The sequence below is a fragment of the Hippoglossus hippoglossus genome, chromosome 23, assembly GCF_009819705.1.
Source record: "Hippoglossus hippoglossus isolate fHipHip1 chromosome 23, fHipHip1.pri, whole genome shotgun sequence".
Taxonomy (NCBI): Eukaryota; Metazoa; Chordata; class Actinopteri; order Pleuronectiformes; family Pleuronectidae; genus Hippoglossus; species Hippoglossus hippoglossus.
The window spans coordinates 18,218,476-18,246,345 of NC_047173.1; the positions used below are offsets into that span (position 1 = coordinate 18,218,476).

The window sequence follows — 27,870 nt, forward strand, 5'->3', positions numbered from 1 at the left end:
TGTAGTACTGTAGAGTACTGTAGTACTGTGGAGTACTTTAGTTCTGTAGAGTACTGTAGTACTGTAGAGTACTGTAGAGTACTGAGCCTGAAGGTGCTGATGTTGCTAGTGAGACCATCATGATGTTGTCTTTGTATTTTAATATCTGTTTAATATCTATCTATATGTTTTCAGATCATGTGATGACGAAGATTAAAACTGAGAGGGTTTTAGTTTCTGACTCGTGAACACAGCGACCTCTACTGGCAGCAAATGGTTTGTTTCCTCGTCTCTGCGACGATTGTACTTTTTTTCTAACTTCATCTTTAGCCTTTTATCGTTTCATTAATTTATTATCTGATAATTTTATTATTTGATGTTTCTTTTATTTGATATTTCTGTGCTGTTTGTTTTTGATTCGTGAGGAAACGTTCAGATTTTAGTTCATAAAAATCTTGATTGTTTCCTTGAATCAAAGAGGTTTGCGTCTCGTGGTTGACGAGCGCGAGGGGGAGGAGAATAAAAAGTGAACGGACCAATCGTGAGCCCCGTCTGTGTTGTTGTTGTGAAGAAGAAAATAGATTCAATAATAAGTGTCAGTGAAAATAAAACATATTTGCGTTTCTGCTCAGGATTCTGTGGGTTAGGAAGCAGCAGCTCTGCAGCTCGAGCCGCCGCCGGCCCCAGGGGCTGATGGGAAGTTGGGGGGTGAGGGGGAGGGGCTCAGTTCACACCTTAGCTTCTTTTTGAAAATCGACTCGACTGAAGCTGCTGCTTTTATTCTGAAGGTTTGTTCCGTCAGCAGCAGAGTCTGTTGGGAATTTAAAAAACTCTGGATGAGTCGAGATGTGTCCCACGGCCTTCTGGGAAAAAAACCTGTGGCGGTCGTTCTCTGAGGAAGTTACGAACAGACACGAACACTGTGGTGGCGCCCCCTAGTGGGCGTCTGTTGCAGCAGCTCTCGCTCAATCTTTTCTCTCTAACTTCGCGTCACCTTCCTCCAACACAGAGCTGTCTCACCTGGAGAAGCCTTAACTTAACTTATCTCTTCTTAACTTAACTTATCTCTTCTTTACTTAACTTATCTCTTCTTTACTTAACTTAACTTATCTCTTCTTTACTTAACTTAACTTATCTCTTCTTTACTTAACTTATCTCTTCTTAACTTAACTTATCTCTTCTTTACTTAACTTATCTCTTCTTTACTTAACTTAACTCTTCTTTACTTAACTTATCTCTTCTTTACTTTACTTATCTCTTCTTAACTTTACTTAACTTATCTCTTCTTTACTTTACTTATCTCTTCTTAACTTAACTTATCTCTTCTTAACTTAACTTATCTCTTCTTTACTTAACTTATCTCTTCTTTACTTAACTTAACTTATCTCTTCTTTACTTAACTTATCTCTTCTTTACTTAACTTATCTCTTCTTTACTTAACTTATCTCTTCTTTACTTAACTTAACTCTTCTTTACTTAACTTATCTCTTCTTTACTTAACTTCTCTTCTTAACTTAACTTATCTCTTCTTTACTTAACTTATCTCTTCTTAACTTAACTTATCTCTTCTTAACTTAACTTATCTCTTCTTTACTTAACTTATCTCTTCTTTACTTAACTTATCTCTTCTTTACTTAACTTAACTTATCTCTTCTTTACTTAACTTATCTCTTCTTTACTTAACTTAACTTATCTCTTCTTTACTTAACTCTTCTTTACTTATCTCTTCTTAACTTAACTTATCTCTTCTTTACTTAACTTAACTTATCTCTTCTTAACTTAACTTATCTCTTCTTTACTTAACTTATCTCTTCTTTACTTAACTTATCTCTTCTTTACTTAACTTATGTCTTCTTTACTTAACTTACCTCTTCTTTACTTAACTTATCTCTTCTTTACTTAACTTATGTCTTCTTAACTTACCTCTTCTTTACTTAACTTATCTCTTCTTTACTTAACTTAACTTATCTCTTCTTTACTTAACTTATGTCTTCTTTACTTAACTTACCTCTTCTTTACTTAACTTATGTCTTCTTTACTTAACTTATCTCTTCTTTACTTAACTTATCTTATCTCAACTTATGTCTTTTTATCTTAAATTTGATCTGGGGTCACAGGTGGAAGAAACTTCTCAAACAAGATAATTACAATGTTTACACTCAGAGTTCGCTCTTCCTCCTCCTCCTCTTCCTCACCGAGTCTGGAACACAGATGTTTTTCTCATAGACATGAGAAGTGAGTCGTGACGAAGGTCAGATGATGTGAAGATCAAAGCCTGGTCCAGGTTCGTCCTGAGGCTTCGTTCAGTTTTTTCCATTTACTTAAGCATTTGATTCCCTTTGATATGCCGAGCTCCAAACATTCAGCCAATCAGAGCCAGAGGCAGATTTGGATGTGAACATCTCTGTGACCTTCACACCAATCACCTGACATCTGGTGTTCAAAGCTTCAGAGTAAAAGCTTCTCTGCTGATTGGTTGTGAAAGGTTGGGTGTTCAACATTTTCCTGTTTGATGAAGATTCTGATAAACGTCTTCGCTCAGGACATGAATATTAATCTGGAAGAAACAGTCTCCTCCTGATGAAGATGATGATGAAGATCATGATGATGATGATGATGAAGGTGATGATGATGATGGTGATAATGGTGAAGATGATGATGATGCTGATGAAGGTGATGATGAAGATGATGATGATGTTATGTAGAAGGTCACGGTTAGACTTTCATTCATGAATGTGTGACCAGGCCGTGACACATCCCAACATCTGGTTACCATGGTAACAAGGGGTGGGTCAACAGTAAGAGTAAAACAGTCTCACAAACTATGTCAGTGATTGGTTCTTTTGTTTACAACTGACCAGAACACGCACACACACACACACACGCACACGCACACACACGCACACACACAGTGGGGATGTGTTTATTGTCTCCATCAGTCAGAGGCAGGAGGTCTCACTCTGCTCCTAAATCACTGAACAAAAAGAACCAGAGGAGCTCAGATCAATGCTGAGTGAGCGTGTGTTTGTGTTTGTGTGTTTGTGTGTTTGAGTGATGACTCCCTGTAGAGTTAACAGAGTGTGAGGAGTGTGTTTGTTTACACACACACACACACACACACACACACACACACACACACACACACACACACACACACACACACACACACACACACAGACACACACACACACACACACACACAGATGAGAGGAACTGAATTTACATGAACAGGTTAGTCAACCCCTCCCTCTCAGTCTCTAATTGGCTGATAATGAGGGAGGTGGTGACCCACAGGTCAAAGGTCAAACAGACTGACCTCAGTCACTGGCATAGAATGAGGAGACGCTCTCCAGAGGTCAGAGGTCACAGGTGTGTTACTGTAATTAACTCCTCAGGTCTTAATTGGCTCGTTATGACGTCATCATCAGCTGATGATGACAAGAGGTGACTTTTACCTGTGACCCCCCCACACCTCCATAAACAGGAAGCTGCACTCAAACCTATTGTCATCATTATTGTAATAATAATAATTACTATTATATAAACTGGTCACAAAGAGAAACAAGTTTTTGCACGTGTAAAGGAGACAGATACAGACACGCCCCCTTACCAGAGAGAGAGAGAGCAGAGGTGTCTCTCTATCTCTGTTCCCCCCCCACCCCCCTCCCAGTCTCTCTCTCTCTCTCCAGCAGCACCTGAGTGTGATCACACCTCCTCAGACTCCTCGTCTTTCCAGCTGAACATCTTCTCCTGCTGAGGTTCGGATCGGTTCAGTTCGGTTCAGTTCGGTTCAGAACCGGGGGCAGCGAGCCTGCAGCGGGTTTGTGGCAGCACCGTGACCCGGTGCGGATCCGGATCATCCGGAACTTGCTGCTGCAGGATCCGGGTTCTACCTGAGACCCGGACCTGAAGTTTCTGAGAATCCGTCTTGAACCTCTTCTCCGGTTTTACGCATCGATTTCGTGCGTAAAGTAGATTTTCTCCCGGAGGAACTCGGTGCTTTAGTTCCATTTGTTTTCCGGTTCTGTGTCTCCTCCCCCCCTGGATGTGCTGCCGGTGTCCCGCTGCTCTCTGACCCCCGGTACCTCCCGGTACCTCCCGGTACCTCCGCAGACCTCCAGCCGCAGCATGGCAGCGGGAGCGGCGTGGCTGCCGTTCGCTCGCGCGGCGGCCATCGGCTGGATGCCGGTGGCGAGTGCACCGATGCCGGTGCCGCCGAAGGAGAAGCGGCGCGGACGGGACGGACTGATCGTCCTGAACGTGAGCGGGACAAAGTTCCAGACGTGGCGGGACACGCTGGAGCGGTACCCGGACACGCTGCTGGGCTCCACCGAGAGAGACTTCTTCTTCCTCGAGGAGAGCAACGAGTTCTTCTTCGACCGGGACCCGGACATCTTCCGCCACATCCTCAACTTCTACCGCACCGGGAAGCTGCACTTCCCGCGGCAGGAGTGCATCTCCGCGTACGACGAGGAGCTGGAGTTCTTCGGCATCATCCCGGAGATCATCGGTGACTGCTGCTACGAGGAGTACAAGGACCGGCGGCGGGAGAACCAGGAGCGGATCCAGGACGACGAGGAGATGGAGCAGAGCCGCGAGCTCGTGTCCGCGGACCTGAGCTTCAAGGAGACCATATGGCGCGCATTCGAGAACCCGCACTCCTCCACCACGGCGCTGGTCCTCTACTACGTCACCGGCTTCTTCATCGCGGTGTCGGTGATGGCCAACGTGGCGGAGACGGTTCCGTGCGGCGCGGCGCCGAACCGCGTCAGGCAGGTGTCGTGCGGTGAGCGGTACGCGCTCGCGTTCTTCTGCTTGGACACCGCGTGCGTCATGATCTTCACGGTGGAGTACGTGCTGCGCCTCCTGGCGGCGCCGAGCCGCTACAAGTTCGTAAAAAGCGTGATGAGCGTCATCGACGTGGTGGCCATCATGCCGTACTACATCGGCCTCGTCATGACGGACAACGAGGACGTGAGCGGTGCCTTTGTCACGCTGCGCGTCTTCCGGGTGTTCCGGATCTTTAAGTTCTCGCGACACTCTGCGGGACTTCGCATCCTGGGCTACACGCTGAAGAGCTGCGCGTCGGAACTCGGCTTCCTGCTCTTCTCCCTCACCATGGCCATCATCATCTTCGCCACCGTCATGTTCTACGCAGAGAAAGGATCCAGCGAGAGCAAGTTCACCAGCATCCCCGCCGCCTTCTGGTACACCATCGTCACCATGACGACGCTGGGGTAAGTGATGCTGATGGTGAGTGTTTTGGGGCGTGGCTCCGAAATTGGGCGTGGCTAACTGATGATGAAGAGACATTTTCAGTCTTGATTTAAAACTTCGTCAGATTTTCTCTGGTTTTAGTTTCAGACGTTTGTTTAAGTTTTCGATAAAGTTTTACAGGAGTGAAACTTTATTTCAGACAGGCGAGTGAGGTGTGTGTGTGTTTGTTTGTGTGTGTGTGCGTGTGTTTGTGTGTGTGCGTGTGTTTGTGTGACTTTATTTCACAAACTAAAATATCCACAGAAAACATCTGAAGCTATAAAATCCACTTGGAGCAGCAGCGTAGAAATATCTGTTGTTTCCAGATGTGTGTCTGAAGCTGAAACATCTGGAAAACAAACTGATTCTAACTGGACTGTAACATCAGCTCAGACTCGTGTGTGTGGTTAGAGACGTAGTGACACACACACACACACACACACACACACACACACACACACACACACACACACACACACACACACACACTTGTCCGATAGTAAAACACTGAAGTCAAAACATAAAGTCGTCTCCTCCCTGTGGTTACATAGTGTGTGTGTGTGTGTGTGTGTGTGTGTGTGTGTGTGTGTGTGTGTGTGTGTGTGTGTGTGTGTGTGTGTGTGTGTGTGTGTGTGTGTGTGTGTGTGTGTGTGTGTGTGTGTGTACGAGTACAAACACACATTTATTATTTAGTCACATGGAGAGAGAGAGGTTTGAACACTGTTGAAATATTTCAGTTAAAATTGAAGTTGAGTTTTTTGTATGACACATGTTCGACACGTGACGATGTTTGGACATAAACTCCTGAGGAACATGTTTGTATAGAAAGGACCAGTGGATGAGGGACTGATCGCTGCTCGTCTTCATCGACAGGTTAATGAAACCATGAGGTGGAATTTAAACGTTGTTAAACAGATCAGCTGTTTTCAGTTTAAGTCAAAACTTTATTCAGATCATAAATTGATCTTTTGAACAAATTCAATCATTTCTGCTCCTGAACTTTAATTTTTTCATTATGTCGTCGTAAGAGTTTTTATCTGGTTAAATTGTCAAACATGTGACTCGGCGCTTCCATACGACCCTTCGTCACCTGTCGTCCCGCCCCCTGGAGGAATACGGCCCCTGGGGGCGTGTCCTGCTCCTCGGTCTGTGATCAGGTTTCGGTCTGCTCGCTGTGACCTGATCTCCAGTCAGTCGAGCACGAGGGGATCCGGTGACAGCACAGGTGACTGTCTTCACCTGCACGCCATGTGACCTGTGGCCCCTCCCCTCGTCCACCTGGACGAACACGCCGCTGCAACGTGAGGACAAACGTCTTCGCTGTACGTCTGTCATGTGACCAGGAAACTAATGCACCTGTGACGTCACTGAGGCTCATGGGTAATGTAGTATTTACATCATGATGAACAGACACATGATCTTACATGACCTCAGACACACACACCTCAGCAGTGATGAGTTGTATGTTGTAGAATAACATACCATGTTGTTGGGTCGTGTCATGTTGTGTTGTATCATGTGGTTGGGTGTCATGTTGTATGATTCATAAAGCGTCTCTGTTTGATCAGTTCAGACTGAACGAGTCTGCGGAGAAGAAAACTAAATTTGTTACCATGGAGACAGCATGGACCAGAGCTTGTTAAGTCTTGTGTGTGTGTGTGTGTGTGTGTGTGTGTGTGTGTGTGTGTGTGTGTGTGTGCGTGTGCGTGCAAATTGAACCTGCTGCTGTTCATACAGGATGTTTCCTGATGTTAATCCGTGTGATGATGAGTTCATGAGCTTCAGACTCATGAACTCAAACAGATCCACAGACCAGGTTCTCTCTGGAGAACCAGGACTCACAGTCAGACCAGGGTCAAACATCTGGATCATCCTGATGAACCTGCTGATGCCAACATGACCTCAGAGAAGAAGAAGATTCACTCACACACCCACACATACATTGAGCATATAGAGGATGAATCTGGAGAAAGTCAGATAGAATAAACAGCATCAGCTGTGTGTGTGTGTGTGTGTGTGTGTGTGTGTGTGTGTGTGTGTGTGTGTGTGTGTGTGTGTGTGTGTGTGTGTGTGTGTGTGTGTGTGTGTGTGTGTGTGTGTGTGTGTGTGTGTGTGTGTGTGTGTGTGTGTGTGTGTTATATAATCTGTTTGTCCCTGAGTGTAATTACAGCAGCAGGTGTGGAGCTGAGACTCACCTTGTTTCTACGTCACATACAGATAGAGTGACACACACACACACACACAGTCATACACACAGTAACACAAACAATTAGTATCGTTCCATCAGACTGAAACATCATCTGTCTATAGATCAATGAGTCCGTGTAGCGTGTAGCTGTCACACGTGTCTCTGGTGTAATGGAGCCACACTGACTTCCTGTTTATAGCGAGAAGATGATGATGAGCCTGAAACATGTAAACACACAAGATTTCACATGTTCATTTATTCAAACACGTGATGCAGATAACACGCACAATACACACACGTGTTCGTATACGCATATGTAGTCCTGAGAGGATCTGTGGAGATGTCTCACTCTGATCAGAATTTCAGAAACTTTTTTTGAACATAAACCTGCTGCAGAGTCACATGATCCACTGTCTCTTCTTCGTTGGTGCCTCTGTTGTTGTGTGAGTCGTCACGGTTGAGGCCTCGTCGTGACATCACACTGATCTTCATCACTGTGATGTCACTCGCTCCGTGAGCACGTTTCAGGGCGTGATGATGACATGGGGGGGGGGGGGGGGGGCTGCTGCTGGTTAATAGCCTGAAGGAATCACAAGGAATCTGTTAAATTTTCTATGAAACTCAACAAATTGAAGCTGCAGAACAAAGTTAACTCACAAATGAAGTGAACGAAAGAGAAGACAAAGAAGAAGAAGAGAAGGAGGAGTAATAATATTAATAATAATAATAATATAATAACAATAATGGAGGATAAACAAGTCTCGTCTTTGTTTTTATGGAGATTTTTAAGGATGAAAATGTGCAGAGACGACGATAATCAGCTGATCTGAAATGAGTGAAAAGCTCTGTAACATAAGATATTAATGTATAATTAATAATAAATATAAAATGAAATGGATGTGAATTAATAAAAATGTAATTATAGGTCACAGAAGAGAAGAAAGCTGCAGTCATGATAAACTCATCCATTAAATAATCTAATTTCTGTTCCACATGTGACGATGGGAAGTGTGTGTGTGTGTGTGTGTGTGTGTGTGTGTGTGTGTGTGTGTGTGTGTGTGTGTGTGTGTGTGTGTGTGTGTGTGTGTGTGTGTGTGTGTGTGTGTGTGTGTGTGTGTGTGTGTGTGTGTGTGTGTGTGTGTCTCTCTCTCTCTCTCTCTGTCTCTGTCTCTCTCTCTCTCTGTCTCTGTCTCTGTCTCTCTCTCTCTCTCTGTCTCTGGGGAACACGAATGTTTATAAACCGGAAGTGAAGCTTTGGCTCCCTCGTTGGGATGACGACTGAACTGCAGCTGAAATCGTTAAAAACATGTTGAGGATCTGTCGCCTGAAAACTGACTAATAAAGTTTTTTATTAAAATAAAACATTTAACTGTGTGAATTAAAATTAAATTATGAACATACATTGATTATTTATTTATTATTCCTGATGAGTCCTTGTAAATAAAAACAATCAAATTAATTATTTAAGTTTATTTACGAAACGGTTTTTAATCATTTCAATGTTTACTTTCAACAAATGAAAAGATTTTAAACACAAATAGTTACTTGTATTGTATTATATTATATTATAGTATGTTATATTGTATTGTGTTATATTATAAATTATTTTAAACTAACAATTTAGTAGCACTTACATGTCACTTACTTATAGAACTTTGTTGTTTAGCTTTTTTGAAGAAATTGTACTTTCTTGATTCTTGTTGTTCTGGTTTGTTCCTCATGGTTGATCCACTTATTGTGAGTCGCTTTGGATAAAAGCGTCAGCTCAATGAAATGTAATAATAATGTAATAATTATATTATAGTATAGTATATTATATTATAGATAGTATTGTATTGTATATTATATTATATTATATTGTGTAATATGATATGATATTATATCGTGTGACTCCTGATTCTCTATACTTGGATGTTGGCTTTGATCTGAGGATTTAGTTTCTAACTCCTCCTCTTCCTCTCAGGTACGGTGACATGGTTCCTAAGACGATCATGGGGAAGATCTTCGGTTCCGTCTGTTCTCTGAGCGGAGTTCTGGTCATCGCTCTGCCCGTCCCCGTCATCGTCTCCAACTTCAGTCGATTCTACCTCCAGAGTCAGAGAGCGGAGAAGAGACGCGCTCAGAAGGTAGGACCCTGAACGCACCACGACGTCACACACACACACACACACACACACACACACACTTTAAAGGGATAGTTCACTGAAAAATGAAAATTTATTAAAATTCATCTCGAAACGACGTCATTTATACAAAGTTTTTATTTTAAATGTCTCTGATATCTTCCAACGAGGTGCATTCAGGGACCGTCGGACATGCTAACGTACCCTAGCTTAGCCACTTGTGGTGGACTGTTAAGGTCCTGGACTCACTCTGTGGTCATGTGACTTCTGTTTGTGAAGGCGTCAAAGGAGGCGGGACAAGCGCTGGTGTGTAAAATCAACCATGACTACGAAGTTCACCAACATCACCTGCTGCAGTGTCTGGAGAAGACCACAGTGAGTCTACACAACACAAACATACACACAGACACACAACAAGCAGTGTCTGGAGAACAGTGAGTCTACACAACACAGACATATACACACACACACACACACACAGCTGCCAAAGTCTCAAATCTTACACATAGTGGCTGTCGTACGATATAAAGATTTATTGTTTGATGCCTCACGTTAAACTTCCCTCTCCTCCCTGCGACGTTCCTCAGAACCACGAGTTTGTGGAGGAGAAGACGTACGATGAGAGCTGCAGGGAGGTGACGCTGGTGAAGCAGGTTTCCCGTTCTTCCTCCATCTTGTCCTCACCTCACAGCCTCACGTCCTGCTGCGCCCGCAGGAAGAAGAAGACCTTCAAAGTCCCAAACTCCAACATGTCTGTGGGTCTGCAGAGCAGCTTCCAGGAGCTGAGCACCATCCAGATCAGAGAGAGGCCGAGTGTTGTCAGGTAAATAATCACGTGAGGAGGACATTACTGGAAAACTACGTTTCATCAGGAGTCACTGAGAAGGTTCTGAAGAAATCTGAGGAAGTTCCCTATGAAGGTTGTGGAGATCTCAGAAGGTTCCAGGAGTCATTGAGAAGGTTTTAGTTGACCTTGAGGAAACTCTTTGTCCCAGGATTCTTAGAAGAGGTATCATAAGTCCTAATGTGCTTAAGTTCCCTGTGAAAGTTGAAAAGTCTTCAAGACGATTTTGGGCTCATTGAGGATTCTGCAGAGATTCTTAACAAACTATTCGGTGGCCATGGGAATCTTCTGGAAATTCATAAGGAGGTTTGAGATTGTCCAAAGGTCTAGAGGTTCTTGATAGGTCTATGAAGATCATTGAAGAGATCTCTGGGTGTGAAAGCAAAGGGATGTAAAAGCCTTAGCGAGATGTTTGATGGTCTTGAGGAGGTCTTGGAGGAATTTGAGTACGAGGTTCTTGATGAGGTTCTACTTATCATCAAAAAGGTTCAGGGATTCTTGAAAAGGTTCTTGAAGAGGCTCCAGGTCATTGATGTACTTTTGTCCTGAGAGGATCCTCACATGTGACTCTCTGAGCTTTATTCACTGTTAATAAAGTTTCTTTGGTAGTTTTACTCTTCTTGAGTTAAGAACAGAGGATGTTGCTCCTTGTTAACATCTAAGAGACAAATATGAGACAAATAAAATGTGATGATCGATGATATTTGTTCCTCAGCTTCTAGTTGAGATGTTAATGATCCTGTTGCTATGGTTATGTATTGTTTAATAAAGTCTGAATTGAGTCTAAGAGACAGCTGGTAGCCAATCAGAGAGCAGTAAAAAACCCTAACCCATCTATGGTGTACAAGAAAATATAATAATGTATTTAGCTTTGACTGAAGATGAATGTTTGTCTCTGTGAGTTTATTCAGATAAAACTTTAAACTAAATAAAAGTGAGTGAAACAGGATGAGTCGCTCACTCGTTTATAAACAGCAGAGATCATGTGACGGAGCAGGAATCCAGAGAATGTCCAGCTGTGGGAACATAAACATCTGGAATCTACCGTCTCCGCCGACTGAAACTTTACTGTGAAAAACTTTATTTAAACTCACTGATCTGACACTGACGAACATGATTCTAAAATAAAACAAACACAGAGTCTCAGGAACATGATCCTCGATCTGTCATATTAATACAAGCTTCACAGTGTCCCACTGCTCTACGCCACCTGGAGAGAACAGGTACTGCAGTCAGTCGTCTGATGATGGTGCAGACATTAAAATAAGGACAACTGAGGATTATTTGAAATATTGATCTGCAGGTTATTTTCTTCCTCAATCGGCTCTTTAAACGTGAATATCTCTGACTCACTGATAAAGTTACACCATTGGTCAACTGCATGTCATGTGACTACACCACAGTGTGTTGGAGTATTTCCATTGGCCGTTGCTCTCTTGAACTAAATCGACAACTTTCATTCATTTTGAGACAAGACTTAGTATATTAATAAATCGTGGTTATGATCGACCATGTTGCTGCTTTGTGTTTCACAGAAAATGATTTAAATCACTGATTGAAACTCAGTTCATTGGTTTTATTAAGAGACTGAAAAGGTCAAATAAGTTCTGACGTTTGATGTTTGCTGACGACATTCACCTTAACGTCCACGTGTTCGTAAAAGTTCTTCTACCGATGAAACTTTTTAAAGAATCCTCGTTACAGTGACTCTGAACATGTTTTACTATATAAAGATCCATATTTCTGTTTCTTCTCTCGTAGTCGTTCCAGTCTGAACGCAAATTTCGAGGAGACGGTTCCTTTGAACTGCGACCAGCCGCACATCACCGCCGCCATCATCAGCATGCCAACGCCGCCTGGCACCGCAGGCGACGGATCAACTGGCTCTACCAACGACTCCCAGGGCAACATCGTGCGGGTGTCAGCGCTCTAGATAACTCCGCCCCCCCCTCCAACATGGAAAAATGATCTAGCCAGCAGAAGGACGACAGGTTCGGGGTCGACGGCCTCGGCACCACAACAGACTCAGACTGGGAGTGACTGGTTAGCTCAACGTTATCCACGCAGAGGGAAACGTGAACTTGGACGCACTCGGCTGACTCCACCTCCGATCACACATTTTAGGACGGATTGTTTCTCCAGCAGCGCAGAACAGAAGAGAAATCGTAGCACGGCTGATAAATTGTCTCTTTCTGATTTTAAATCGTTATAGTCGTTATTTTTTCAGTCTGATTCATTCGATTTATGTCTCGAAATTCAAGTTTAAATGAGACGTCCCCGTTTTGGGAAGTTCGCCGTTAACCATCGTAACATATGTAAGCTAGCATAGCACAAAGAAACTGCAAGCCTCTCTCAACAATTCAAACCTAACCAAAGAAAAAGTCCCAGTCTTTTCTCGTCATGGGAATGATGATGATTTTAACACGTTGTTTCGTCCTCAATGTCTCAGACTCTTTATCTGACGAAGGACTTAAATGTCTTCCACAGTTAAAAAACACAACATCTCTTTTTCTACTCTTGTGAAAAATAATCATAATCAAATATGTAAAATCTGAAAGTTTGAAATCTGGTTAAATCAGATTCGTCTGTTTCAGTCTCAGGGGAGCGACACGTTACGTGAGAAATACCTGAAAACAGGAAGTCCACGTGTTGTACGATCTTGATTCTTAACATGGACCAAAAGTCTGGAGGTTCCTAATAAACTGGATTGATTCTATTATTATAAGAATACATACATTTACTGTTTTATCATACGCTTAAAACAGTAAATGTGTGGTTGTGAAAGAAATTTAACCTAATGAATTAAATATGAACCTTGGAATATACATTTTGTTATTTCATGTATACACCAACTCATTTTAATTCCAAATTTGATATTTTATCTTTTTTACAATTTTTTATTTATTTATTTAATTTTAATTCTACTATTTATTATTTTTTGATATTAATTTATTTGAATCATTTCTTATGTATTTGTTTTTATTTATGTTTAATTTGTTTCTTATTTTATTTGTAAAACTTTCTGAATATTTGACTGAATCAAAAAGTGGTTTTAATATATGTTCCATATGTTATACAGAGTTCTGGATCAGGACCTTAACATGTTCAGAGTCAGTGTGTCTGTGTGTGTGCATGTGTGTGTTTGTGTGTCGCAGCCGACGGTCTTCCACTCTGATCAACACAAACAACACAAACATTAACACAAACATTAACACAAACACAAACAACACAAACATTAACACAAACGTCAACACAAACAACACAAACATCAACACAAACATCATCACAAACATTAACACAAACAATGATGTCAGAAGAAAAGTATTTTTGTTTGTAAACAGGAGCTGCTGTTTATCTTTGTTTATCTTGTTGACACGTTATTTATTTAAATCATGTTGTTTAGTTTTAAGTTTAAATCATGTGTCAGATGCTGTTTTCTCATGATAGAGCTAATTTCATGAATGAGTGAACAGGTGAATGAGTGAATAATGGAAACAGATGAATGAGTGAATGAATGAATGAGTAAGTGAACAGATGAATGAGTGAATGAACAGATGAGTGAACAGGTGAATGAGTGAACAGGTGAATGAGTGAACAGGTGAATGAATGAACATGTGAGTGAGTGAACACATGAATGAGTGAATAATGGAAACAGATGAATGAGTGAATGAGTGAACAGATGAATGAGTGAACAGATGAATGAGTGAGTGAATAATGGAAACAGATGAATGAGTGAACAGGTGAATGAGTGAGTGAATAATGGAAACAGATGAATGAGTGAATGAGTGAACAGATGAATGAGTGAACAGATGAGTGAGTGAGTGAATAATGGAAACAGATGAATGAGTGAATGAGTGAACAGATGAATGAGTGAACAGATGAATGAGTGAGTGAATAATGGAAACAGATGAATGAGTGAACAGATGAGTGAGTGAGTGAGTGAATAATGGAAACAGATGAATGAGTGAATGAGTGAACAGATGAATGAGTGAACAGATGAGTGAGTGAGTGAGTGAATAATGGAAACAGATGAATGAGTGAATGAGTGAACAGATGAATGAGTGAACAGATGAGTGAGTGAGTGAGTGAATAATGGAAACAGATGAATGAGTGAATGAGTGAACAGATGAATGAGTGAACAGGTGAATGAGTGAGTGAGTGAATAATGGAAACAGATGAATGAGTGAACAGGTGAATGAGTGAGTGAATAATGGAAACAGATGAATGAGTGAACAGGTGAATGAGTGAATGAGTGAACAGATGAATGAGTGAACAGGTGAATGAGTGAGTGAATAATGGAAACAGATGAATGAGTGAACAGATGAATGAGTGAGTGAATAATGGAAACAGATGAATGAGTGAACAGGTGAATGAGTGAACAGATGAATGAGTGAATAATGGAAACAGATGAATGAATGAAAGTCTTTTAAATGAAATCTGTTTTATATTGAGTCTCAATCTTCAGTCTTTGTCCTCAGAGGTTGAACCAGGTCACTTTTCTCTCAGACTTAAACCATGTGACCTTCTGAGATTTTCTACGTCAGATCTTGATCAAATAAGACAAACGATCTCAGCTGATCACGTTTGATCGAGCTGGATTCTAATGTTTTCACAGAACCAAAGATTCATCAGAGAATATTTTGTGGACGACTGAAATCGGAAGAAGTTTCACTTTTAACAACTAAATCTCGTCTCACAGTTGGAATGTTACATAACCGATTCTTCGTGGTTTATTTTGTAAATGATAAACACTGGAATGTTCGGGTCACAGCTGAAATGACCTGCTCGCTGCCCGTTCGCGTCCCGTCACCGTTACTGCTTCACACAAATCTTATTCATGTCAGAAACTGAATTATGCAAACATCGTATTTTTCTGTGGGAAACAGGAAGAAAGTATAGAAACTGATTTGTTGATTTTTGGTAGTAAAAATCGTTTTTGATTATATTATTATTCTGATGATGATGATTACGTGCACATGTGCTGTCGTTGTTCTTCGGTGTGAATCACATCTTGTTTTATTCAATCAGGCACCGTGTGTGCAAATAAAACATGGTCCCATGAAAAAACACGAAACACGTCTGAGTGTTCAATTCAGCCCCCGAAACTCACACCCCACCAGAAACTGTGTGTGACAGTTACTGTTACTTTGACTGAAGTTTTGGATTTCAGGTATTTCTCAGGTCCTAATTGCATTGTTTTTAGGTTTTGAATTCAGTATTTTAATTGTTAAAATTTCTCGTAAATTTGATATATTATTCCTTTACAATTTTATATTTAAGATTCTTCACAGTCAAAATATTTTATCTTAAATTATGTGTCTAACCTGAATTTATGAAAACATTATTTAACCTTATATCACATTAATAATTGCATGTTTATTTATTATTCATTGGATTTTGTCAATTATTGATCCCTGTAGTTGATCTATAAACGGTCTGAAATGAAATTAAACCTCTGAAACGTTCAAGCTCCACACTGACACACTAACACCACCCGGCCCGTCTGCAGAGTCTGGTAAACAAATCAAACGTCCATGTTCTGTGTCGTTCTGCTTTAAACTTTGTTTTATTTTCCAGTGAGAAAAATAACTCAGACACAAAAGTATGAAACATCAACATCACACATGTTCTCATATAAAACACAAATCTGCTGATCCCTCACATAGGAACCGCTCAGGTTCTGGAGAACGTCTGGAGAACAGTGGTGGTTCCATCAAGTTTCATGTTCATGTTCAATAAAGAGCCACGATCTGTCCTGGTTCCTACGAATCAGCTCAGGTTCACTTTAAAGGGACAACGTTTTTGTCTTTGTTCCAACAACATGTTCCTGACGTGTTCACAACGTGTTCCTGACGTGTTCCTGACATCTTCACAACGTGTTCCTGACGTGTTCACAACGTGTTCCTGTCGTCTTCACGTGTTCCTGACATCTTCACAACGTGTTCCTGACGTGTTCCTGACATCTTCACAACGTGTTCCTGACGTGTTCACAACGTGTTCCTGACGTGTTCCTGACGTGTTCACAACGTGTTCCTGACGTGTTCACAACGTGTTCCTGACGTGTTCACAACGTGTTCCTGACGTGTTCACAACGTGTTCCTGACGTGTTCCTGTCGTCTTCACAACGTGTTCCTGACGTGTTCACAACGTGTTCCTGTCGTCTTCACAACGTGTTCCTGACGTGTTCACAACGTGTACCGTTTACCACGTCGTGTTTTCCTCAGTTTCTGTTTGGTCATCTGATGATGTCACATGTTTACACGTCCCAGAATGAACCTGGAGAACTTCCTGCTTGTCCCCACGGCTACGACAGGCGCTCCATCTCAAACTGGTGTTCCTGCGGCGTGGAGGCAGCGGACATGTTAGTCTGGTTGCTGCCTGAAGCTTCAGCTGAGGCTCCATGCGTCACAGTGTCGGGGGCGGAGTCCATCGGGGGTGCCATGGAGTCCAGGTCTGGAGACTTTCGTCCATAATAAAGCGCCCAGAGCAGCGTGAGGGTGAGCGCCATGGCCAGGATCTGAGCTACGCCGATGGACACGCCCAGGAAACGCAATGCCTGCAACTGCTTCGTCCCACGAATGAAACTGTAGATCTTTGGACCGCAGCCCTGAAACAAACCAGCGACACACACAGTCAGTTTGACCTTCGACCTCTGTGAACATGTGATATGTCTCTACCAATGAGAGGCGGCCATGTCTCACCTCTTGGTGGAGGTCACTCAGGTCGTGGTGGCGGGCGTGGCGAGCGCAGCCTGGATACTGATTGGAGCAGCAGGAGTCAGGAGGCCACTCCATCTCTGTCATCTCCAGCCAATCAGTGAAGTACATCACTCCGCAGCATTTAAACTGGTCAACACACACAGGTCACATGACTACAGGTCATCTGTGTGTGTGTGTGTGTGTGTGTGTGTGTGTGTGTGTGTGTGTGTGTGTGTGTGTTACCTGTGTCTGGAAGCTGTTCCAGGTGTGTGTGAGCCACTGGTATCTCTGCAGGCCGTAGTTTGACATCCGAGACTTAAGACTGATCATATCAGAGCGCTGCACTGATGGCTGCACACACACACACACACACACACACACACACACACACACACACACACACACACACACACACACACAGAGTCAACTTTAACAGGTGAGTTGTCATGACCCCCCCCCTTATCAGTCCTGATGATGGATCATCCTGAAGCCCCGCCCCTCCTGATAACAATCTGTCCTCACTACAATACCCACAATCCCCTGCAGGCAGGTGAGACCTGAGCTCAGATAACACACACACACTGATCAAACAGTTTATGTGTGTGTGTGTGGGGGGGGGGGGTGTGTGTGGGTGTGTATGTTTGTGTGTGCGTGTGTAAGAGGAGATCCAGACATGTTTCACATTTCATGTTATTTTTAGTTTCAGTTTGTATCAGCAGCTGCTCACACACCAACTCACACTTTACTACACACTACCACACAACACACTCTTCTACATAACACTACACACACTGTCCACATGTACTACACATCAAGTGTTGTGTAGCACATGTGTATTAAACTGTATCACAGACACACTAAGATAAAGTTTGAATTTGAATATAATTATACGACGGTCTGCAGTTTAATTAAACTAGGTGTTATTTACTGTGTTCAGACACTGTGGGGTGCTGCAGAGTTTTCTCACCTGGTCATACGTCCACACTGCGCTGGCCAGTTCGACGCAGAAGATCACCAGCAGACTGCACAGGTACTGAAACACATACTCAGGGTTAATACCATACATGTGGTGGGAAGTCATTTGATCTAATGCACTCGAATGTGATACAGGATAATGTAATGTTATTAATGTTTTCCCATCATGCTCTCTGGTTGTCCTGACAGCTCGTCTTTCAGGGACAGGCCGAGGAGACGCTCTCCTCCCATACATATACACACCTGGCCCCAGGCCCCGCCCCCTCAGGTCACAGCCGACAGGTGACCTGGATCACAGTGACGTGTGTGTGTGTGTGGGGGGGGGGGGGGGGTGGTTAACGACAGGTGAGACGTACCCAGGAGAGCAGCAGCAGGTTACACCTGAGCGCTCCACAGTATCCCACCATCGCCACGATGATAAGGAAGCAGCACACGGTGATGATGACGGGATGAACAGCTGGAGAGTATGTGAGGACGGCCGCTTCCTCCAACCTGCACACACACATACGTGTTCACCTCTGACCTGTGTCAGACTAGCGTGTCAGGCTAGTGTGTAAGATGCAAATGCGTGCAGCAACAGACAGTAGAAATACCTCAGTACAGTAGTACTAGTAGATGTATTTAGTAACTTTCTACCACTGGAGTAGTGCGATGTGTTTATGTGTCGTCACATCGCTTGAGACTCCTCATCCACCAGGTGTCACTGTTACCTGAACTCACCTGGTATGAGCCGTCAGCGTCAGGACGGTGTTCAGAGAGTCTCGGATCCACGCGGCCACTCCCAACACACACGCTGACATCAGCTGAACACACACACACAAATAAACACACACAGAAATAAACAGATCAGTTTCTGCTGCCTACAAATAACATGTCGGAATGTGAGACACACACAAACCCCTAACCCTCACACACACACACACACACACACACACACACACACACACACACACACACACACAGCCTACTTTCACTTCAGACTTTAAATCAACACTATTTCACATTAAAGCAGCAGTTTGATGAAAAAAGACCCTGTTTTTTTAGACACAAAGCCCAATAGAATTAGTCACCACGCGTGGCTGCAGAGGGCGATGTTGTTACATAGAGTCGATTTCATCAATGCAAACTGTAATGTGACTTTGACCTTTGACCCTTCGGATCTTTTTAGATATGCTTCAACAAATAAAAACATGAAGTTCAGTCATCACATGTAAAGATAAACATGTGTGATGTTTCACATGTAAAATGTTCTGATAATATACTGCATTCATCACATGATAACAGCTGGAATCATGTTCACATGTTAAACAGTTTACCATGTGACTGTGGTTACAAAACATTCACTGAAAATAGAGGTGATGATGATGATGATGATGATGGTGATGTTAGTGATGGTATTAATAACAGTGATGAAGATGAAGGTCTCACCCAGAAGAGCACGTTGAGTGCGTACAGCAGACACCTCAGACATCTCACCGCGTCCTCACGAGCCATCCCGACCGCAGCTCGTGCGCGCCGCTCATCTGAGCCCGGGTTACCATGGCAACATGCTTCTCAGGCTCAAGCCTCGTGCTTGGGTTTTACCGTCAGAGGAAACTTTAACAACAGGTGGTTCACAAATCACTCAGCACCAAACTCACACCTGATTCTGGACTGATCTGGATTCTGCAGAACTACAGAACTACACTCACCTCAGACCAGGACCAAAACCGAGTCCAGACAGAGTCCAGAGTCCAGCTGAGACCAGAGACCAGAAGCTGACAGAGACCAGAGTCCAGCTAGGTCGTCAGCAGCTGATTTAAATCCTCAGTGACCTGCTGTAAAACCAGATCTGTGTCTCTGAGGACTGAGACAGTGACCTGAAGCAGAACTTCAACTGTCTCCTGCTGCTGCTTCTTCTTTCTCGTCACTAATTAAACTCTCTGAGTAGCAGCTCCTCTCTCTCTCTCTCTCTCTTTCTCTTTCTGTGTCCTCCCTCCCTCTCTGGTCCTGGGGGAGGACAGAGGAATGTGTCCGCCTCCAGCCTCAGACTCGGGGTCACAGACGTCATGAAGCTGAGGACAGGACACAGACACGTGGAGGCCTCTGGTGGCTGCAAGGACTACTGTCCACATACTTTTGGCCATATAGTCTATTTAATCTATATAATTTGTGACGTGTGGTCACAGAAAACTGTCTCATTAAAATCTAAATCTGTCTGATTCATAGTATAAATTTAAATGGTTAACTTAAATATATTTACCTGAACACAAGCCACACCCACACGCAGGTGTATAATAGAAACTCTATTGTTTTGTTGCAGTCAAACAGGAGAATGAATAAAAGAATAACCTCAATCATGTTCTTCATTATTTAATGTTTTAACTGATCTGAAGTTTAAAAAGAAGAGTTTTATTCCTCAGGATAAAATCATTAAAACCAACACAGGTTTTTATGGTTCTGATCTAACGTCCTTAAAACAAACGAATTATTTTACTATGATATAAAGTTCAGTAATATGATGTATTATCATTCAATATACACAATATATATTACATACCCTTGTTAGTTTACTGTTCATTAAGCAGAACATTTTACATAAACACGTTTAAATATCTGATTATTTTATGCTAATTGTTGTTTTTGATTTAAAATTAGAATATCATAATCAAATTATTTAAATAAAATCATTATCATGATCACAAAATAAATGTTCGAAAGTCGTTCTGAACTCCAACTCCCATGAGGCATCTGTTCTGAGGACACACGTCAACGCCCGCCTGTGTTTTAACCAATCAGAAGACAGAGCGCCGCTGACGTCAGCAGGTGTGACCTCAGTGTTTTTCTCAGAGACGCAGCGGCTGCCGGCGCCATATTGGAAGAAAAGAATTGTTTCATAAAGCGCGTGAAACGTCGGATTTGGCGCCATGTTGTACCTGGAGGATTACCTGGAGAGTGAGTATGGGACCGGGACTTTGCGGTGGGGGGGCTGTTTGTGCGTTTTCTGCGTTCAATGTGCGGTGTTTTCCGGCCTGTGCTGCTCCGGCCGTTAGCATAGCAACATTAGCACGTAACGGCTTGTTCTTCTCCTGGCAGTGATCGAGCAGCTTCCCATGGACCTTCGCGACAGGTTCACGGAAATGAGGGAGATGGACCTGCAGGTTCAGAGTATGTTACACACACAGTACCCACAGTACACACAGAGTACCCACAGTACACTCAGAGTACACACAGTACACTCAGAGTACCCACAGTACACTCAGAGTACCCACAGTACACACAGAGTACCCACAGTACACACAGAGTACACACAGTACACTCAGAGTACCCACAGTACACACAGAGTACACACAGTACACTCAGAGTACCCACAGTACACTCAGAGTACACACAGTACACTCAGAGTACACACATTATACTCAGAGTACACACAGTACACTCAGAGTACCCACAGTACACACAGAGTACACACAGTACACACAGTACACTCAGAGTACCCACAGTACACTCAGAGTACACACAGTACACTCAGAGTACACACATTATACACAGAGTACCCACAGTACACACAGAGTACCCACAGTACACTCAGAGTACACACATTATACTCAGAGTACACACAGTACACTCAGAGTACCCACAGAGTACACTCAGAGTACACACAGTACACACATTATACTCAGAGTACACACAGTACACTCAGAGTACCCACAGTACACACAGAGTACACACAGTACACTCAGAGTACCCACAGTACACACAGAGTACACACAGTACACACATTATACTCAGAGTACACACAGTACACACATTATACTCAGAGTACACACAGTACACTCAGAGTACACACAGTACACTCGGAGTACACACAGAGTACACTCAGAGTACACACAGTACACACATTATACTCAGAGTACACACAGAGTACCCACAGTACACACATTATACTCAGAGTACACACATTGTACACACAGTACGCAAAGAGTACTCAGAGTACACACACACTGTAAACAGAGTACCCACAGTATGAACAGAGTACCCACAGTACACACAGTACTCATAGTACCCACACACTGTAAACACAGAGTACTCAAAGTACGCACAGAGTACATACACAGTACACACAGTAGATTTTCAAATGTAATCCTTGAATCAAATGTTAAATCAGCCAGAAAACTACATGTGAACATGTGTAGAATTAAAACGTGACGAGTAGTTTATACTGAAGTGATAAACAGATCAAACAGGAAACAGCAGTGACGTGTCTGATGCTCATTATTGTGATATTCAAATCATCAGTTTGAGTTTTAATGTGGCAGCAATCATCAACCTGTGAAATATTCCCACTGTACTTTAACCTTTATTTACACATAGATGGTACACAATATCAACAATGATGTCACAAAATCTGGCCAATCAGTGAGGAGCCGCTGACCAGACAGGAAGGATTCTATTGTTTTCACAGGCTGATGATTCGAGATCATTGTGTTGCTGAAGAGAAGTCGCAGTAACTCACAGGTTTCTGAATGTTACAGACGCCACTGATCAGCTGGAGCAGAAAGTGATCGAGTTCTTTGTCAACGCAAAGAAGAACAAACCTGAGTGGAGAGAAGAACAGATGGAGGTTATTAAAAAGGTCAGAAATCACGACTGAAACCAGACCTTAATTCAACTTTTTCAGCATCGTGCGCGTCACATTGTTTGTGTGTGTGCGGTGCGCTTGTTGTGCGTGCGGGCCACTTCCCTGAATGTTAGTCGAGCAGAGGCGTGCTGTACAAAGCTCAGAGGTAACTGACGTACCAGCCTGACATCTGCAGCGTGGGAGCATTGTAGTTTTCTAAGAAGTGACCAGGGCATCATGGAAGAAGGTGGATATCCAATCTTTTGATCAGTTGTCACTTGGACTCAAAGATGAAGTGATTATGTTTCAGTTGTCAAAGGTAACAGTGACCTTTATATGAATCTGAGGGGAAAGTACGTGCAAGTATGTACACAGATACTGCACTGTTGGTCAGAGGCACACAGCCTTAGTGTGGTAATTCTATTTTCTTCATACACGACTCCTGTCATGTTGATCAATCAGCTGAGCATTGATTGTGTATCTGCAGTGAATGGTTATGTTTTTATTAAAACGTGTGTGTGATCACTTTGTTCTTGTTTCAGGATTATTACAAAGCTCTGGAAGACGCAGATGAAAAAGTTCAGCTGGCCAATCAGATTTATGATCTGGTGAGTAGGCGGTGCTTAAAGACGAGTCGTTCTGAGCTGGACGACGAACACGTCACACAAACATGGTTATTGCAGAACATTATACATGTTCAGTTTATTCAGCCACAGAGAAACTGATTCACATGAAGAAAAACAGGAAACAGATGATGATGCTACAGATGTGGTCTGTAGAAACATCTGTACAACAGAGGAAGTTAAACCTGTCAATCATCCTGTCACAGAGCGACTGGATCTTATTTCACTGCTTCAATAAAATGATGCTATTTGTTCATGTTCCTGCAGGTGGACCGTCATCTGCGGAAACTGGACCAGGAACTGGCCAAGTTCAAGATGGAGCTGGAGGCAGACAACGCCGGCATCACCGAGATCCTGGAGAGACGTGCGTCACTCACACAGACTCACCGATGAACAACTAACACGAGGAAGCGGAGGTTGTTTAACTTCATGTTTTTTTCTTCTCAGGGTCGTTAGAGATGGACAGTCCGTCTCAACCAGTCAACAACCATCACGTCCACTCTCACACCACCACTGAGAGTACGTACCAACCATCCTGAGTCTGCTTATCAATCTGATCAGGGATCTGATCTCTGTGTTGGTTTAACATGTTTCTAACATTTCTGCTGTGTGTGGGAGCAGAGAGGAAGTACAGCGCTCCGACTCATCACACGACAGAGCACGTTCCAGAGAAGAAGTTTAAATCTGAAGCTCTGCTGTCGACTCTCACGTCAGACGCTTCAAAAGAAAACACGCCAGGTACTGACTTCCACTTGACCTCTGACCTCCTCCTCCACCAGTACAGCATAAAATCAGACAAACATGTGAAGGGACAATACATTATAACCAAAATAGCAGTTCTCTCATTGTACGTGTTCACTCTGCCCCCTGCAGGCTGTCGCACCAACAGCACGTCCGCGTCCACCAACAACGTGTACAGTGTGAACTCGTCTCAGCCTCCGGCCTCTTACAACCTGAGCTCTCTACCTGCGGGGCCGGGGGCCGGAGCCGGGGCCATCACCATGGCAGCTGCTCAGGCTGTTCAGGCAACAGCACAGGTTGAATACCGTTCTCCTCAGAGGTTATACCAGCCACAGATGTGGTTCTGGGTTTGCCTGGGTCCTTTGTAATGTGTGGTATAAAGACAGTGCTGCTGTGAAGACTCGTCTCTGTGTTGACGTCTGATTCTGGTTCCAGATGAAGGAGGGCAGGAGGACGTCCAGTCTCAAAGCAAGTTACGAAGCCATCAAGAACAACGACTTCCAGCTCGGCAGAGAGTTCTCTCTGTCCCGGGACAACACTGGTTACTCCTCCTCTGCTCTGGCCTCCACCCTCACCCAGACCCTCACCCCCACCACTGCCACCGACTCCAGGGGGCGCAAGTCCAAGTAAGACCTCCACTCCCCCGCCTGTACTTTTCATCAGCATGTGTTAAATTCATCCTGCAGGTTCAGATCTTTAAGAAACAGAAACATGTGTCTATATTAAAATGACCTTTAAATCTGTGTCTTCTGTTTTCCAGAAGCAGCATCAAGTCTTCTAATCATCAGTCGTCTTCGTCGTCCTCCTCTTCCTCTCTGTCATCGTGCTCGTCATCATCAGCGTTGGCCCAGGAGCTTTCCCAGCAGGCCTCAGCGCTACCTGAGGCTGAAGCCAACAGTCAGGTGGACTGGACCTACGACCCCAACGAGCCCCGATACTGCATCTGTAACCAGGTACACACACACGCTGTTAGTAGAAGGTTTTAAGAAGGAATTTAAAAGCAGTAACAGATGGAGACTGATCGGCCTCTGGAACAACGAGGAGAAGATAAATCCTCGATATACACAGGTACTTGGTTGTAAAACTATAAAAGTCATCAATAAAATCTTCAAATCCACGTGAAAACCTTGGGTGGGGGGGTCAGGCGCTCCTTCTTGTCAGAAACCGAAAGTAAACAAGGATTTCTCCTCTCGCTGTGAACTCCTCCTCCTCAGTCCCCTCTTCTCAACTAATGTCTCAGTGGCACACACAAACAAGCGCACACACATATTACGTGACTCGAGAGAAGCAGGACACCATGGTTGGATATCGTAGTTTTTACAATTCTTATGGTTATGAAACCACGGTTATGGTAAAATAGGTTAATCCCGACATCCCTAGAACACGGTTCCACTTCTTTACTTGATAATCAAACATAACATCCTGAGTTTGTGCTGCTGGTTTAATGTTTTGATGTTTGACTCCCAGAAAATGTAATGAACCCAACATGATGATAATTTAAATAAGTAGAAACTGTAAAACTGTTGTTGGGTCTTTTGCAGGTTTCTTATGGAGAAATGGTCGGCTGCGATAACACAGATGTAAGTGTCATTTTTTTTAATGTTATAATCTTTTAGTACTATTTCTTATAAGTTAAAGTTTAATATTTAAAAATTTGTTTTTTTAATAAACTGGAAGCAGAAAATACAAAACTAATTGAACCTGTTAGAATAATCTTCCATCAGTCACTGAACTGGTTGATTTACAGTTGATTCATAATAATAATCTTTACTTTCCGCTCAGTGTCCAATCGAGTGGTTCCACTACGGCTGCGTCGGACTGACGGAGGCTCCCAAGGGGAAGTGGTACTGTCCTCAGTGTACGGCCGCCATGAAGAGGAGAGGCAGCCGCCACAAATAGACTCACTGCTCTGTCCGCCATGTTGGATTTTAACCTTGTAACACACTGCAGAACCATAGAGGTCAGAGGTCAACGGGCTGCTCACACAGCGGCTCACTGATTCAAATCTTTGTGCCAACAAACGGATCGAAGCCACAAGAAGGAAAATAAATCAAATGTTTTAGTTTGACTCAAAAACTAAGATCGTTTATCTTTTAAGACCGAATTTATTCTCAGATTTCCGATTTTAATTATCAAGAATAAATTTAATCTGACGTCATTAATCCTGACATCATTTGATCATATTAATCTTGGATTCATTTGATCGTTTCATGTCTGAGGCTTCGTTTGGTTCCACAACACGAAAGTTACAACTCCCCCTCCGTCCATGCATCGATTCATTCAAGACGATTTAACGACGGACAAACAGACACCCTGCGGTTTTCATGAAATTTACAATTAAATGTTGAAAAGTAGAAATAATTGGCTGGACGAAGAGTTTCATGTCTTCACCTGACGAACGAAATTCCGACACTTTATCTCGGAATTTAAATTGATGAGATTTTCTCTCCACGATCAATATATAGACTTTCTTTATGGGACGGTTTTACTTTGACTGAGGATCCCACACACAGATCACCTGGTCAGGACGAAGGTCAGAGGTCAGCCTGCCCGGATCAGGTTGCAGATTTAGTTAGTCGAGAGGAGGAGGAACATTTTACCTTCTGTTGAGAACATTGTGAACATGAGATCGAAAGAGGAGCTCGGTTCTGAGATTCATCTAAATAAATTAATCTTTGTTTTTTCTCTGATCTTAAATTTAAATTCAAACAAGATTTAATAGAATAAAGCCAGGATTAGTAAAACTTTCTCTAATCCAGATTCATATTTAATTAATCCAGGTCTAAATAATTCACGCTTTTTGATCACGTTCAGTTTCTCTCTATTTTTATGAAGTTAAATATATTCAGATTTAATTAAACAAAATTGAATAATCCTGACTTTATTTTAATACGATTTGTTTTGTTCTAATTTTATTGACTGAATTTTCATCTTAGATTTAGATCTTTAACGTCCAGATGTTGACGTGTCAGATGTTTTTTATCTGGCTGTAATCTCCGAAATTGTAATCCTCACATGAATCTACAGGAGCCTGAGCGACCTGAAGAACAGGATTAGAAACAGTGTGACCTCGGCCACATGGTTCAGGACGTACAGTCTGTGTGTGTCTGTGTGTGTCTGTGTGTGTGTGTTCAGTCGCTCTGCACTGATGCGTGTTTGTTTCCAGGGATGTGTAAAGAAAAAGTCCAATAAAATGGTTGATTTGTTTCTAAGTTTTGTGATTATTATTTATTTTCGTTTACAATCGAATCTACAGGAAATAATTTGATATTTTATGACTGAACAAACGATAAAATCATTTTATTATTGATTCATTAGATAAATAATTTGTCATATCAAAATATTTCAGACACAGATTTAGTTTATACACGTTTATATACATGTTCAGTTTAAATGTAAAAGGGAATATAGGTTTATGTAAATCAGGAAACGTGATGTGATTGGCTGGAACCAGCAGCCAATGATTTCCCTGTTAATGGTTCAATTACAGATAATAGATCAATAATATGAAACAAATTGAACGTCTGAACAATGAAACAGTTTGTCTTCATTTCAAACCTGGTGGTTACCATGGTGATGCACTTCTTACTGACGTCTCTATGGTAAGGTACGGAGCATGTGACCAGTTCCAGAGCAGGTGAACAGATGTGGAGGAAGACGATCGACCAATCAGATCTGTGGATGATGTCACAGCAGGTGGAACCTAGGTAAATTAAATAACGTCATCTTGGTTTTATGAGACAGAATCATCATAAATACGTTTATAAAGTGTATTATTAGTGGTAAAGAAACGGATGAAACGTCGGTTCTCTTCTCGCAGAACTTCATGTTCTCACACGGAGT

At 42.7% G+C, this 27,870-nt stretch overlaps 3 protein-coding genes across 3 annotated transcripts; 2 read left to right on the plus strand and 1 right to left on the minus strand.

The window, feature by feature from the left end:
• Nucleotides 1–4,107: 4,107 nt before the first annotated feature.
• On the plus strand, nt 4,108–12,415 carry kcnd2 (potassium voltage-gated channel, Shal-related subfamily, member 2). The gene is made up of 5 exons (XM_034578298.1): nt 4,108–5,216; nt 9,387–9,549; nt 9,826–9,921; nt 10,134–10,369; nt 12,152–12,415. The coding sequence occupies exons 1-5, from the start codon at nt 4,108–4,110 to the stop codon at nt 12,321–12,323; spliced, it is 1,776 nt and encodes a 591-aa protein (XP_034434189.1). The 3' UTR covers nt 12,324–12,415.
• A 4,165-nt stretch (nt 12,416–16,580) lies between these two features.
• Nucleotides 16,581–20,050, minus strand: tspan12 (tetraspanin 12). Its single transcript, XM_034578315.1, has 9 exons — nt 19,755–20,050; nt 19,604–19,659; nt 19,492–19,562; nt 18,784–18,866; nt 18,420–18,555; nt 18,056–18,121; nt 17,332–17,439; nt 17,092–17,235; nt 16,581–16,997 (listed from the first exon to the last, which is right to left on the minus strand). Exons 3-9 carry the CDS (start codon nt 19,555–19,557, stop codon nt 16,695–16,697), a joined length of 906 nt encoding a protein of 301 aa, XP_034434206.1. The 5' UTR covers nt 19,558–19,562; nt 19,604–19,659; nt 19,755–20,050; the 3' UTR covers nt 16,581–16,694.
• Nucleotides 20,051–20,844: 794 nt separating this feature from the next.
• Nucleotides 20,845–26,691, plus strand: ing3 (inhibitor of growth family, member 3). The gene is made up of 12 exons (XM_034578313.1): nt 20,845–20,997; nt 21,139–21,210; nt 22,578–22,678; nt 23,206–23,271; nt 23,554–23,650; nt 23,734–23,805; nt 23,908–24,024; nt 24,160–24,323; nt 24,463–24,653; nt 24,788–24,980; nt 25,569–25,607; nt 25,810–26,691. The coding sequence occupies exons 1-12, from the start codon at nt 20,970–20,972 to the stop codon at nt 25,924–25,926; spliced, it is 1,257 nt and encodes a 418-aa protein (XP_034434204.1). The 5' UTR covers nt 20,845–20,969; the 3' UTR covers nt 25,927–26,691.
• Nucleotides 26,692–27,870: the final 1,179 nt, after the last annotated feature.